The 15,680-nt window shown below is 43.8% G+C and overlaps 1 protein-coding gene across 1 annotated transcript in view; it reads left to right on the top strand.

The window, feature by feature from the left end:
* The window catches only part of LOC120025266 (AP-1 complex subunit gamma-1), a 34,115-nt gene that overhangs the window by 12,882 nt on the left and 5,553 nt on the right, over positions 1-15,680 (top strand). Inside the window, exons 2-20 of the mRNA XM_038969762.1 lie at positions 1,199-1,402; positions 4,596-4,720; positions 5,460-5,601; positions 7,106-7,202; positions 9,419-9,495; positions 10,698-10,793; positions 10,889-10,969; positions 11,061-11,215; positions 11,327-11,440; positions 11,597-11,737; positions 12,319-12,373; positions 12,653-12,775; positions 13,008-13,097; positions 13,226-13,350; positions 13,478-13,582; positions 13,667-13,808; positions 14,536-14,662; positions 15,114-15,209; positions 15,432-15,592. Of these exons, the coding sequence (XP_038825690.1) occupies positions 1,202-1,402; positions 4,596-4,720; positions 5,460-5,601; positions 7,106-7,202; positions 9,419-9,495; positions 10,698-10,793; positions 10,889-10,969; positions 11,061-11,215; positions 11,327-11,440; positions 11,597-11,737; positions 12,319-12,373; positions 12,653-12,775; positions 13,008-13,097; positions 13,226-13,350; positions 13,478-13,582; positions 13,667-13,808; positions 14,536-14,662; positions 15,114-15,209; positions 15,432-15,592 (2,253 nt within the window). The 5' untranslated portion in view covers positions 1,199-1,201. The remainder of the gene's footprint in view (positions 1-1,198; positions 1,403-4,595; positions 4,721-5,459; positions 5,602-7,105; positions 7,203-9,418; positions 9,496-10,697; positions 10,794-10,888; positions 10,970-11,060; positions 11,216-11,326; positions 11,441-11,596; positions 11,738-12,318; positions 12,374-12,652; positions 12,776-13,007; positions 13,098-13,225; positions 13,351-13,477; positions 13,583-13,666; positions 13,809-14,535; positions 14,663-15,113; positions 15,210-15,431; positions 15,593-15,680) is intronic.

The following is a 15,680-nucleotide window of genomic DNA, read 5'->3' as shown; positions in this document are numbered from 1 at the left end:
GAAATGGGCATGAGACCAATTTAGTCAACTAGTGCACAGATCCAACATGCGAGCTGCTTCTTCTTGACCAGAGGCCACTGGATTGTGGTAGTGTGCACATACAGACTAGGTGGTCAAAGCGCAGGACAAGCAACCTGCTGTACCTTGCAGGCCTCTGAGACCACAGGCTTTGGGACGACCAATGTGAACTCAATTGATGGTGAATGTTATACCACACAGGAAGTCTACTTCTCAAATAGGAAGTAGTGCAGTGTATTTGTAATTATAGTCTTGCTGCCAACCCATAAAAGCAAATCAAATCCTTCTATCTCTGAGTCAGACACATATCATTAATGGGGTGAGAGATTATATGCTTGTGTCTAATCATTTAATTCTGATTGCATCCTCTCATGGAGCAGCGTTCTTGTTAGAATGGTACATTAGTAACATCATAGAGGCACGGTACTGTGAGTTCTCTTGTGTTTGCCAGGTCTGTACCTGGCTGATGTTTTAGAAATGGGGCACTGTGCTCCTATTGTTATTCCTCTGTGTGACTGCATGTAAATACTGGAGAATGTAATCTCACCGCCAAGCATGTGCCCCTTCAATATTTAATCACCCTCCACTGGTTTGAAACCTTAGTGTTCTCTTCACAAGCTTCTGAGCAAGGAATTCTCCATTTCCTTGTCACATTTGAGGCTGTACTCACAGAACAATGCTAATTTGCTATTCAAATATTTATAATCACATAGGCTGCCAAAAATACCATTACAAGAGTATGCATTTATCTTATAGAATGAGTGAGCACCCATGGCTTCCTAATGATAACTATAATGAGCTAGACAGAAGTGGTGGTCAGGTGATTTACTAGCCCGCCAGCTACGTGCACTTAACTCAGAAATGCATACAGACAGACACTCTGTGGACCCACATCGGCCCAGGCATTCATGTTAATAGATTTGTCCTCTTTATTTACATTTTACGTCTGTAGTAACGCCATAAGCAATACAAATGTTTGAGAAACAAAAAAGTTACTGATCTTATTGTCATTTTTTCCATACTTTCATAATGACATAGGTCTACTTTCATCTACCGGTTGCCAGATTTGCAGTATGGCCCTTGTTTAAAAAAAGTGCAGCAGTTTGCTCTCGCCCAGCCAGTGCCTTCCCTTCACCACGGCCACCTGTGCCAACATGTTTAGTTTCTCCGTGTTTTCCAGAGGATGCCAGCGCCGATCAGACTGCGGGAGCTGATCCGGACCATCCGGACGGCTCGGACCCAGGCAGAGGAGCGCGAGATGATCCAGAAAGAGTGTGCTGCCATACGCTCGTCCTTCAGAGAGGAAGACAACACTTACCGTTGTAGAAATGTGGCTAAGCTACTCTACATGCACATGCTGGGCTACCCAGCGCACTTTGGGCAGGTATGTTTAAAAAGAACACTATGTTCTTCATTTATTAACCAACATCTGTGAGTGTCTTGTTGTTCCTGGCAGTGAATGTGTCTCTTGCTGAAGAGAGCAGTTTTGTGAACGGATTACTACAGCTCAGCGTTCAACACCATAGTGCCCTCAAAGCTCATCCCTAAGCTAAGCACTCGGGGACTAAACACCTCCCTCTGCAACTGGATCCTGGACTTCCTGACGGGCCGCCCCCCAGGTGGCAATGGTAGGGAACAAAACATCCGCCACGCTGATCTTCAACACGCTGATCTTCAACACGGGGGCCCTTCAGGGGTACGTGCTCAGTCCCCTCCTGTGCTCCCTGTTCACTCATGACTGCATGGCCAGGCACGACTCCAACACCATCATCAAGTTTGCCGATGACACAACAGTGGTAGGCCTGATCACCGACAACGATGAGACGGCCTATAGGGAGGAGGTCCGAGACCTGGTCGTGTGCTGCCGGGACAACAACCTCTCCCTTAACGTGATCAAGACAAATTGTGGATTACAGGAAAAGGAGGACCGAGCACGCCCCCATTCTCATCGACAGGGCTGTAGTGGAACAGCTTGAGAGCTTGAAGTTCCTTGTTGTCCACATCATCAACAAACTATCATGGTCCAAACACACCAAGGCAGTTGTGAAGAGGGCACAACAAAGCCTATTCCCCCTCAGGAGACTGAAAAGATTTGGCATGGGTCCTCAGATCCTCAAATGGTTCTACAGCTGCACCATCGAGAGCATCCAGACATGTTGCATCACTGCCTGGTATGGCAACTGCTCGGCCTCTGACCGCAAGGCACTACAGAGGGTAGTGTGTACGGGCCAGTACATCACTGGGGCCAAGCTTCCTGCCATCCAGGACCTCTATACCAGGCGGTGTCAGAGGAAGGCCCTAAAAATTGTCAAAGACTCCAGCCACCCTAGTCATAGACTGTTCTCTCTGCTACTGCACGGCAAGCGGTACCGGAGCGCCAAGTCTAGGTCCAAAAGGCTTCTTAACCTGTACTGCTCTGGCGTTGTGCCAGCGGAACTCCTCCCACATTCCACTGAAAAGGCAGAGCACGAAATTCAAAATATATTTTTTAGAAATATTTAACTTTCACACATTAACAAGTCCAATACAGCAAATGAAAGGTACACATCTTGTGAATCCAGCCAACATGTCCGATTTTTAAAATGTTTTACAGCGAAAACAGCACGTATATTTGTTAGCTCACCACCAAATACAAAAAAGGACAGACATTTTTCACAGCACAGGTAGCATGCACAAAGCCAACCTAACTAACCAAGAACCAACCAAACTAACCAACAAACAACTTCATCACATGACAGTCTTATAACATGTTATTCAATAAATCTGTTTTGTTGGAAAAATGTGCATATTTCAGGTATAAATCATAGTTTACATTGCAGCTACAATCAGAAATTGCACCGAAAGCAGACAGAATAATTACAGACACCAACGCCAAATACCGAAATACTCATCATAAAACATTTCTGAAAAATACATAGTGTACAGCAAATGAAAGACAGGCATCTTGTGATTCCAGCCAATATTTCCGATTTATTAAGTGTTTTACAGCAAACACAATATAGCGTTATATTAGCTTACCACAATAGCCAGAAACACAAGCCATTTCCCAGCAGCAAAAGTTAGCGATCGTAACAAACCAGTAAAAGATGTATAATTTTTGACTAACCTTGATAAGGTTCTTCAGATGACAGTCCTATAACATCAGGTTATACATACACTTATGTTTTGTTCGAAAATGTGCATATTTAGAGCTGAAATCAGTGGTTATACATTGTGCTAACGTAGTTACTTTTTCCCACAACGTCCGGATTTTTTTCTGACACACATATTCTGACCAAATAGCTATTCATAAACATAACTAAAAAATACATGTTGTATAGGAAATGATAGATCCACTAGTTCTTAATGCAATCGGCGTGCTAGAATTCTAAAAATAACTTCATTACGACGTACAGCTTCGGTATAGCTAGAGTACCCAAAAGCTGGGCGCCAACGACTAGTTCACATGTACGACAGATATATGAAATAGCATCATAAAATGGGTCCTACTTTTGCTGATCTTCCATCAGAATGTTGTACAAGGTGTCCTTTGTCCAGAACAATCGTTGTTTGGATTTAGAACGTCCTTTTTCCCTCTTGAATTAGCAAGCGCACTAGCCAAGTGGCGCGAAGCTCTCCTTTCTGAACAAAGGCACACAACGCAACACGCCTAACGTCCCGAATAAATTTCAAAAATCTAATAAAACTGTATTGAAAAAACATACTTTACGATGATATTGTCACATGTATCAAATAAAATCAAAGCCGGAGATAGTAGTCGCCTATAACGAAAGCTTTTCAGAAGGCAATTCCAGGTCCAACCTCGCACCTTCCTGAACAGGAAATGGGTGACACGTCATTCCAAGACGATTTATTCCAACTCAGACCAAGATAAACACTCAATTTCTTCTCTCACAGCCTCTTGACATCCAGGGGAAGGTGTATGACGTGCATGTATACTAATACGTATCATGCCTATTTATAGGCAGGACCTAGAAGAGAGCATCGATTTCAGATTTTCCACTTCCTGGTCAGGAAGTTTGTGCCAAATGAGTTCTGTTTTACTCACAGATATAATTCAAACGGTTTTAGAAACTAGAGAGTGTTTTCTATCCAATAGTAATAATAATATGCATATTGTACGAGCAAGAATTGACGAGGCTGTTTTAAATTGGGCACGTTTTTCCCCCAAAGTGAAAACAGCGCCCTCTGTCCTCAACAGGTTACAGCTTCTACCTCCAAGCCTCTTGAGACTCCTGAACAGCTAATCAAAGGGCTACCCAGACCGCTCTTTTACGCTGCTGCTACTGTCTGTTTATAATCTATGCATAGTCACTTTAACTCTACCTATATGTACATATTACCTCAACTAACCGGTGCCCCCAAACATTGACTCTGTACCGGTACCCCCTGTATATAGGCTCGCTTGTTATTTTACTGGTGCCGTTTAATAATTTGTTACTTTTATTTTCAATTTTCTACTTAAGTTTCTTCCTTTTTTTTCTAAAAGCATTGTTGGTTAAGGGCTTGTAAGTAAGCATTTCACTGTTGTATTTGGCGTTTGTGACAAATACAATTTGATGAGTTTTGTTTTCCAGCTTGAGTGCCTGAAGTTGATTGCGTCCCAGAAGTTCACTGACAAGCGGATAGGGTACCTGGGAGCCATGCTACTGTTGGACGAGAGGCAGGACGTCCATCTACTAATGACAAACTGCATCAAGAAGTAAGGCAGGCCAGAACCGCATCGGCTCAAACAAACTATCCTGACAGCAACAGCTGCTTACTTGTAGTGTAGGAGTAGAGATAAGAGCTGTGCTGCAGGAGGTGGTGATGTGCACCAACGGCAGTATTCTGTTACTGCCAGAATTGTTACTCATGAGTGGTGCTCTCGCCAGCAGCGTGTGCTTCTGATGTTGTATATGGAAACAGCCCCATAACCTGCCGGATCAGCTGTTGCGCCTTTTTCTCAATCTCTTGCTCTCATGCACATTTTTCTTCTTTCCTGTCTCCCCTGCTCTATCCTTCGTCGTCCCTTTTACCCACCTCTCCCTGTCTATCTTATATTTTGTTCTCTCCGTCTTTCCTCTTTCTCTTCTACATCTCAGCACCATCCTAGATCTGTTATCTCCCTATGAACGGGGACACAGCCACATTCCAAAGTCTAGGTTGAAAACGAAAGGAGGCCGGGCATTTGCCGTAAAGACCCTTAGACTTTGGAATGGTCCGCCAGAGATCAGGCTTGCAGATTCAGTGCCTGTTTTTAAATCTCTGTTTAAGACACACTTTTATAAAGATGCTTTTAATGTATGATTTTTAATTAGTTATCTTTTTTCATTCTCCTTCCTCCTGTCTTTATTTATTTGCTCGTACTTTTATTTTATGATGTGAAGCACTTACTTTATACACTATATAAAGTTATTATTATCTACTATCCACTCATTCTTCCCCCTGTCCTTCCTCAGTGATCTGAATCACAGTACACAGTATGTCCAGGGCCTGGCCTTGTGCACCCTGGGCTGCATGGGCTCCTCAGAGATGTGTCGAGACCTGGCTGGAGAGGTGGAGAAGCTGCTCAAAACATCCAACTCCTACCTGAGGAAAAAGGTACCTCATTCTCACCTAGCCCACATTCACTCTTTACAAAGAAGTGTTAGTCAGGTGATCAGTTTGAAATGTGTCAGCAGACCTGCCAACCTGCACTCATTTTGCGTACCATGCACACAATTTGAGGTCACAGTATGCTGGTACGAAAAACGACCCTAAAATACGCTTCTATTGGTACAACCGTCTGAAGTTGGAGCTGAGCCAATCAGGACTTTGGTGAGGATAAAATATCTCTAGCTCTCCACTCCGGCACACCCCCTGTAGTCGTAGTAGTCTACTAATTTCCTCCCTCGAGCTGAATGGCAGCTCTCCACTTTGTCCGCTGATGTGTGACTAAAAAGGGTAGGGAAAATGGATAATGAACTATTTGGCGAATATACATTTTCCAAAATTGTATGTGTTAATCAAGCACATGACCACTATTTCGTAGTTAGCTCCTTCGTCATTAAGACAAATGTAGTTAGCTAGTGTTTAGTCAACAGACATGGCAGTGAGAGCTGTTCTGCTAATACCGTCCTTCACAGAAAGTTATATTAGGCTGTCTTAAGATTAGTAGGCCTATGTTGATTTAATCAGTTGTTGATCTGTCATCTTGATGCAGCTGTATGTCAACATAAGGTAATGTTGTGATAATAATCAGTTCACCAATGACAAGGTATGTTGGTTGATTGGTAGCCTAGTAGTCAGACCTTGATGGATGAGGTCAGGGATGGAGATCTGAAACAAACTAATATAGGCCTAGTTCAGTTGTTTCATATTCCAAATAGCCTACAGCAAGCTAGACCACTACATTACATCCTGTAATTGAATTATTCTAAATGTTCTCCCCAAACAAAATGAAGGATCCAGTTTACGTTTTTACTAGACTATCCACATACAGACACCTATTAATTTGAATAATCAATAAACTCAAAATGTAACCTAGAAAAATTTTAGTGTCATTGAGACCACCAATTTCATTAATTTCTCTCGCTCAAAAGTTTTAGAACACCTACTCATTCATATTTTTACTATTTTCTACATTGTAGAATAATAGTGAAGACATAAACTATGAAATAACAGATATGGAATCATGTAGTAATCAAAAAAGTGTTAAACAAATCAAAATATATTTGATATTCTTCAAATAGCCTTCCTTTGCCTTGATGACAGCTTTGCACACTCCTGGCATTCTCTCAACCAGCTCAACCAGGTAGTCACCTGGAATGCATTTCAATTAGAGGTGTGCCTTAAGTTAATTTGTGGAATTCCTTTCTTTCCTTGATGCGTTTTGAGCCAATCAGTTGTGTTGTGATAAGGTAGGGGTGGTATACAGAAGATAGCCCTATTTGGTAAAGTGCATTTGCCTATGATTTGAGCAGGGTGGGTGTTGCGCGCGCACCGTCATGGGAGCCGGGGGTGCCCCCGCGCTAAAGCCGTAGTCATAAAAATTATTTACGGTTGGCAGGTCTGTGTTAGCATGTCATAGTTGAGGACTTTGAAAACATTCAAATTTTCTCCCCAGGCGGCGTTGTGTGCGGTCCACGTCATCAGGAAGGTCCCAGAGCTGATGGAGATGTTCCTCCCAGCCACAAAAAACCTGCTGAGCGAGAAGAACCACGGTGAGACAACAGGGGGCTGGGGCCAACTGTGTCCTGCACAGAGAGCATTGGGTTTGGTCACTCACAGATAAAATGGGGATGCCGTGTCCTTCAAAGGGATAATTGGGCTGGTGCCCTCTACGCAGTTGAAATGTCCTTCAGTGAAGAGAGTTGGAGCTGTGGGGCTGCTGCATCTTTCAAAGCATACGGGTGTCATAGTACAATGGCTAATGTTCTGACAGCTTTATAAAGCGGCGCTCTTGTCAGAACCAATGTTATCACTTCGATTATGTTTCTAAACGAGTTTGATAGATGAAGTTGCCCCTAGAAATTGTAAGGTCAGTTTTGTGTTTTCTCCTCAATGGTCAAGGTAAGGATTTGGGAAGTTGATGCTAGATATACACTGCTCAAAAAAATAAAGGGAACACTTAAACAACACAATGTAACTCCAAGTCAATCACACTTCTGTGAAATCAAACTGTCCACTTAGGAAGATACACTGATTGACAATAAATTTCACATGCTGTTGTGCAAATGGAATAGACAAAAGGTGGAAATTATAGGCAATTAGCAAGACACCCCCAATAAAGGAGTGATTCTGCAGGTGGTGACCACAGACCACTTCTCATTTCCTATGCTTCCTGGCTGATGTTTTGGTCACTTTTGAATGCTGGCGGTGCTCTCACTCTAGTGGTAGCATGAGACGGAGTCTACAACCCACACAAGTGGCTCAGGTAGTGCAGCTCATCCAGGATGGCACATCAATGCGAGCTGTGGCAAGAAGGTTTGCTGTGTCTGTCAGCGTAGTGTCCAGAGCATGGAGGCGCTACCAGGAGACAGGCCAGTACATCAGGAGACGTGGAGGAGGCCGTAGGAGGGCAACAACCCAGCAGCAGGACCGCTACCTCCGCCTTTGAGCAGGAGGAGCACTGCCAGAGCCCTGCAAAATGACCTCCAGCAGGCCACAAATGTGCATGTGTCTGCTCAAACAGTCATAAACAGACTCCATGAGGGTGGTATGAGGGCCCGACGTCCACAGGTGGGGGTTGTGCTTACAGCCCAACACCGTGCAGGACGTTTGGCATTTACCAGAGAACACCAAGATTGGCAAATTCGCCACTGGCGCCCTGTGCTCTTCACAGATGAAAGCAGGTTCACACTGAGCACATGTGACAGACGTGACAGAGTCTGGAGACACCGTGGAGAACGTTCTGCTGCCTGCAACATCCTCCAGCATGACCGGTTTGGCGGTGGGTCAGTCATGGTGTGGGGTGGCATTTCTTTGTGGGGCCGCACAGCCCTCCATGTGCTCGCCAGAGGTAGCCTGACTGCCATTAGGTACCGAGATGAGATCCTCAGACCCCTTGTGAGACCATATGCTGACACATGCACATTTGTGGCCTGCTGGAGGTCATTTTGCAGGGCTCTGGCAGTGCTCCTCCTGCTCAAAGGCGGAGGTAGCGGTCCTGCTGCTGGGTTGTTGCCCTCCTACTGCCTCCTCCACGTCTCCTGATGTACTGGCCTGTCTCCTGGTAGCGCCTCCATGCTCTGGACACTACGCTGACAGACACAGCAAACCTTCTTGCCACAGCTCGCATTGATGTGCCATCCTGGATGAGCTGCACTACCTGAGCCACTTGTGTGGGTTGTAGACTCCGTCTCGTGCTACCACTAGAGTGAGAGCACCGCCAGCATTCAAAAGTGACCAAAACATCAGCCAGGAAGCATAGGAACTGAGAAGTGGTCTGTGGTCACCACCTGCAGAATCACTCCTTTATTGGGGGTGTCTGGCTAATTGCCTATAATTTCCACCTTTTGTTTATTCCATTTGCACAACAGCATGTGAAATTTATTGTCAATCAGTGTTGCTTCCTAAGTGGACAGTTTGATTTCACAGAAGTGTGATTGACTTGGAGTTACATTGTGTTGTTTAAGTGTTCCCTTTATTTTTTTGAGCAGTGTATATACCTGTAGTCGTTTTTGTAGTGCTAAAATAGGGCTTAATGACATTAAACTGGAACTTACTAAGAGTGAGAATCCAGACTATAAACCACCGCAACGGAACCAGCAAACAGCTTCCCCCATAGACTATGTTCTTTATTTTAGTAACAATACTGTGACATTGTTAAAACGTTGACTCGCAGGGAATTGGCAAGGAAATTTGTGAACTACTACGGTTCACCAGGGATGCTGTTTGTAGACCTTTTTTCAAACTAGTTTCTCTTTGTCTCCTTAAGGTGTTCTCCACACTTCTGTTGTCCTCCTCACTGAAATGTGTGAAAGAAGTCCTGACATGCTCTTACACTTCAGAAAGGTATGGATAGCCACCATCTAATTAGTGAAATTACTACTATCAAGAGTTTTTGGGTAACAGCGTTACAGCGCAAGTCTTCAGGGAGTTAATTAAGCATTTGTCCTAAGCTCACTCTACATTTCATTCTCCCTTAGTACTCATTTTCCTTTCACTATGACTGTTTTGGATATACTTCAAACATATCTTGCATTTTGAATCCTTGGATTACATTTTCCCTTAAGGTTTGCTCTACATTCATAGTAGGCCTATGTCTCAGTCGTATCTCCTTGCCTCGCTTATTTCCTCGCTGTATCTCTAGTGGCTCTGTACCTCTTTCCCTTAGCCATAACAACCTTGAGCCAGTCTCCCACCCCTCATGTTCCAGATCAGAACATGACTTTGAGCTCTCTAAAAGTGAATCTTCCCTAACATCTACCTCATATTTTTTTCTGTCATTTGTCTTTGTTACAATTCCTGCATTGTGTTAGAATGAGAAGGTAAGAGTACATTCTGGTTTCATAGCTGGTGCATGCTGTTACTAGTAATCACACGGTCACTGTAGATGTAATCAAATCTGTGTTCCGTAAAGTTCCTTTTTGTCTTTTTGATTTAGACTTTTACAGCGGTCATATGTTGGTGTTCTCTTTTTGATATCATGGCAGGATTTTTTTATGTTTCTTAGACATCTCTCACTATTGTCAATGTGTCATCATCAACCTAATGTGTAACTCGTTTGATCACCGTATGTTGAAAACAACATGGGTCTGTTTTCAATTGATCACCTCAGGTGTTTTCACTAGACACTGATGGTTTTATGTCTGTTAAAAGGGAGGTATGTGTCTGTATGCGTACAAATATATATTTCAGAAAATTTGCACCAATGCGAATATGTTTGTCTATGAATACTCTTGCCTAGCATTCCTGGTAATAATTATGATGAGGGTTCTATTTCATCCAGATGTGATTGAATGTGACATCACAGTTCGATTAGCTTTTCAAAACTCAACATCCTAACCGAATGTTTTCATACAATCAATGTTGTCTTGATTACCATAACCCAGAAAGTTACATTGATTAAATCAAGAGAATGTAAAGAATAACTGCACATTCTACAAAATACTTTGTCATGTTATTTCAGTAACAAGGTAGGACACCGATTCCTCAGAAATAAAGACCTTGACCCTTGATGGCACCTCTCCTCTCCTGTTGTTGGTCTTTTGTAGTTGGTTCCACAGCTGGTGAGAATCCTGAAGAACCTGATCATGTCTGGATACTCTCCTGAGCATGACGTGTCTGGCATCAGTGACCCCTTCCTGCAGGTGAGACCTTTGACCTTGTGTTTCGTGCCAATCATTTGATCTTCTGTAACAAACTTGGCTAGGCCAGTCAGTGATGCCCCTTGACTTCATTGCAGGTGCGGATATTGAGACTATTGCGAATTCTGGGCAGGAGTGATGACGACTCAAGTGAAGCAATGAATGACATTCTTGCACAGGTGAGAAGAGAGGTTAATCAATAGTACTCGAGGCTTACTGCCCTAGAGATATGGCCTTAAAATCAGACTAATGGTTTCTTCACCCTTGTAGGTGGCAACCAACACTGAGACCAGTAAAAATGTAGGCAATGCAATCCTCTACGAGACAGTACTGACCATAATGGACATCAAATCAGAAAGTGGATTGAGGGTGTTGGCCATCAACATACTGGGACGCTTCCTTCTCAACAATGACAAAAATATTAGGTAACACACTTGGGGAACTAATTCATTGAATGATCTGAACATAGGTCATCAAAGTCCCAGGTAATATAACACTTAATGTGACTTTATGGTGTCTTTCTGTCCACCCTCAAGATATGTGGCACTGACGTCCCTACTGAAGACTGTACAGACGGACCACAATGCAGTGCAGAGGCATCGGAGCACCATTGTGGACTGTCTAAAAGACCTGGATGTGTCCATCAAGAGGTGAGACCTACACCTAAATGAGGAGAACATGAGTGACATACAGTATAGACATTAGTACATAAAACACTGCTAGTCACTGTACATACATTTCTGACCCTTACTTGCAGAAGATGTAGAGATTTCCTTGTCTTATCGTCCTCCCATTCTCCTCGCTAGGCGTGCGATGGAGCTGAGCTTCGCCCTGGTGAATGGGAACAACATCCGAGGCATGATGAAGGAGCTGCTCTACTTCCTGGACTCCTGTGACCCAGAATTCAAAGCGGACTGTGCGTCCGGAGTCTTCCTGGCTGCAGAGAAGTAAGGCTCATGGATGTGGTCCTGTTAGGAAGATCTGTAGAGATCAGGCTTTGCCAATCTCAAGGCTCTTGCTAGTTCCATAGCAACATTAAGGAGTTGCACCATGTGAAACCGTTCTCAACATTATCCCGTGGCTTGTAGGTCTTTACCACCTCATTTTGTTTGTATTGGCCGTTGCTCAGCAGTTGTGGTTAGAGTGATAATAGAAGGGTTAGTAGTGATTGCATGAGAGGCCATGGCAGCAGTAGTTTTTGCATGTGGGCTGCTGACACAGATCCTGACTGAATGCCTCAGTTTACTTGCATTAGGAATGTAGGCTTAGAGAATTAGATTACAGCCAGTGGCCTCAAGCACCTCCAATGATTAACTATTGTTTCCGCAACCTCCGGTTAATGTGTGTGGCTTACTTACTAAAATGCTGTATGATGATAAAATGAGTGATCCATCGTCAGAACATGACATTGTTGATACCATATATTTTCTGACAGCATAAACCTCAGTCCAACTTTTTTCAGTTCATGGTTATATGATCCTCCACTCAGTGTAATGCAGAGGTGACTGATGCGTGTTCTGTTTCACAGGTATGCGCCTTCAAAAAGATGGCACATTGACACCATCATGAGAGTCCTGACAACGGTATATGTATAATTTCATCAAATACTTTTCTCTGCACAGACGATGGTGAAATAAATAATTATGCTTGACTGTTGAGTGACGAATCCTTGAGTGATCCATCGACTGAAAACTACAAATGATGATCTCATCATATCTGACAACCGCTGCTTTTTTTTTTACCATGGTGACCAATACACTTCTTGTCTTGAAAGTGTTTTTGTCGCTGACCTTACACAAAATGATCATCTGCCTCATTGTCCATTTTGAGACGGGTTTCTTTTAACACCTGTTTGTGTCCAGGCGGGGAGCTATGTCCGAGACGACTCTGTCCCCAACCTCATCCAGCTCATCACCAACAGTGTGGAGATGCATGCCTACACGGTGCAGAGACTCTACAAAGCCCTGCTGGATGACATCTCACAGGTCCGAGACATCTCTGGTCACACACACGTCTTGATTGATAAGAGGAAAACACACATTGAAACAGCCCAGTAACCAGACAAATAAGAGGAACCTGACAATGAATATGTTGATTGAAACGTTATTGGATCACTAAAGATCACATTTGGAAGTAGCAAACAGTGTGCGGATGTTTCCCTTCCTCTCTGAGGACTGGTTACAGTGAATCTGATCTATAAGTGTTTGTCTCCCATAGCAACCACTGGTCCAGGTGTCATCCTGGTGTATAGGGGAGTATGGAGACCTGCTGGTATCTGGACAGTGTGAGGAGGAGGAGCCCATCCAGGTAGACCTCCTGAAGCACTCAATCACCTCAACTATTTCATCTAGAACATTACACACAACATGTCTATGTGCACTGCCGACCTCAAGAAGCTGAAATGTATATATTTTCTCCCCCTTTGTTTGCAACAGGTGACAGAGGATGAAGTCCTGGATGTTTTGGAAGGTCTTCTTGTGTCCAACTTGTCCGCCCCTGTAACCCGGGGTTACTCCCTCACTGCCATCATGAAGCTGTCTACTCGCTTCAGCAGTGTCAAGTAAGTCCATCTGTGTTGAGCAGAGAGAATATCCAACAGGTTATGATGATTTTTATCCCTTAGCTTTGAAATGAATGGATGGCAGGACGCACACTCAAGGTTAACATTTGTGTCTTAAAATCTCCAGCCGAATCAAGAAGGTGGTGTCAATATACGGCAGCAGCATCGACGTGGAGCTGCAACAGAGAGCTGTGGAGTACAATGCACTTTTCAAGAAATATGATCACATGAGGTGAGTATGCCTCAAAATGTATTCCCATTCATTACAATGAATGTATTCCCATTCACCCCCCCCCCCATCTCTTCCTCTCTGAAGGCCTGCCTTACTAGAGCGAATGCCCATCATGGAGAAAACAGCCTCCAATGGCCCTACAGAGATCGTGCAGACTAATGGGGAGACAGAGCCCTCGGTGCCTGACACAAAACACCTGCCCCTAGTCACCCAGCCAGCCAACCAGGTGAGGGCAAGGTCACATGACAAATCTGTATTTACCATTGATGGGAGGTTTTCTGTCACAGACGATGTGTTGCTGAATCAGTGGATCAACATTTGATTCAGTTCAGCGTTAGACGCAATAGAAATGTAAAAGTAATTTACGATTGAGCTGACAAATGCAGCAGCTTTTACCGTGAATGCAGTCTTTGCTGATGCGTGAATTTAAAAAATATATATATATATATTGAGCTGTAGCGCAGATCTTCAGCGATACGGATTGAATCGAGCTCTTAAGCTCTTTAAAACGCACAAATGCACGTACTCACACACATTCTTTAAGTTTTGATTTCTATTCATGTGGTGAAAGTCCACAAATCAGTGAGTCTGCTAATGCTTTTACACACTGTTCAAACAAGGACCCCTGCTGGTAGGAAAATTAAACTGTGCTGGGCATATCAATCTACAGATTAATATGAAGCAGTCTACATTTTCCTTTGTAGAGTTCTGAGTTGAGTTACAAAATATTTTAACATCTGTCATGTTTTAAAACAAAGTGTAAATGAGATGTTATTCAGAGCACTGTTTTGTCCAAATCCTCCCTGTATTACAGGTTCAATCTACAAATCCTCCCTGTATTACAGGTTCAATCTACAAATCCTCCCTGTATTACAGGTTCAATCTACAAATCCTCCCTGTATTACAGGTTCAATCTACATGTGCTTTATTATTTGGTTTCTCTTCTGTTCCAGGCTAATGACTTGTTAGACCTGCTGGGAGGTAATGATGTGGTGCCTGTGATCCAAACCACCCTGCCCACCAAGCCTGCCTCGGCTGGAGGAGAGCTGCTCGACCTACTGGGGGACCTCTCACTGTCTGGTAGGACTACGCTCTCTCACTCGCTCTCTCACTCGCTCTCTCACTCGCTCTCTCACTCGCTCTCTCACTCGCTCTCTCACTCGCTCTCTCACTCGCTCTCTCACTCGCTCTCTCACTCGCTCTCTCACTCACATTCTCTCTCACATTCTCTCTCACTCACATTCTCTCTCACATTCTCTCTCTCTAGCCCAAAGCACAGGTGGACCAACCTTGGTCAGGGCAACTTGATTGGTTTCTTCTTTTCTCTTTCATTGCAGTGTCTCCCTGTTCACCACCTATTCTCTCTGTCACCCTCCCTGCACCTTCCTTCATAAAGAAACCACATTAGTCAAGCCACATCCTGCTTGACTTGGTCAGGAATCAACTTGTCTTGTGAACTATCACCAGTGGTATCACTTATGTCTGTGTGGTACCCTGTTGGAACCCCCTGTGTTGTTGTCCCCCTCCCTAGGTGGTCCAGCTCCTGCCCCCTCTGTGCCCGTCTCCAAGCCCCCCTTCCTCCTGGATGGCCTCTCCTCACAGCCCCTGTTTAATGATATTTCAGCAGGTGAGAGCTAGCGCTCATCAGTGAAGCTTTCAAATTTCTAATTTGAACCAAAGCCAACAGCTCTCCCATGTTGTTTAGCAAGTAGAGTAATCTGTGTCATTATGTATCCCTTTTAAAACAATGTGACAGTATACAAGTTCCTACAATGTTTTTTGGGGTTATCATGTTTGGTACTACTTTTTCACTCTGAATTGTATTGACTTGTGCCGTTCTTGTCTTTAGCTATTCCCCCCATGACAGCTTATAGCAAGAATGGCCTGAAAATAGAGTTCACCTTTGAGAGGGCCAATCCGAACCCGAACATAGCAGTCATCACTATCCACGCCACCAACACCACCGAGGCTGACATGACAGAGTTTGTTTTCCAGGCTGCAGTACCAAAGGTGAGCCATGACTTGACAGTCACATTTTGTATAACTATGTAATATTAAGAAAAAGATGTGTGGTTCTATGATTGACCTCTGTAGCAAT

Source organism: Salvelinus namaycush, chromosome 30 (assembly GCF_016432855.1).
Source record: "Salvelinus namaycush isolate Seneca chromosome 30, SaNama_1.0, whole genome shotgun sequence".
In the NCBI taxonomy this organism is placed as follows: Eukaryota; Metazoa; Chordata; class Actinopteri; order Salmoniformes; family Salmonidae; genus Salvelinus; species Salvelinus namaycush.
This window is presented reverse-complemented; position numbering and strand designations above follow the sequence as displayed.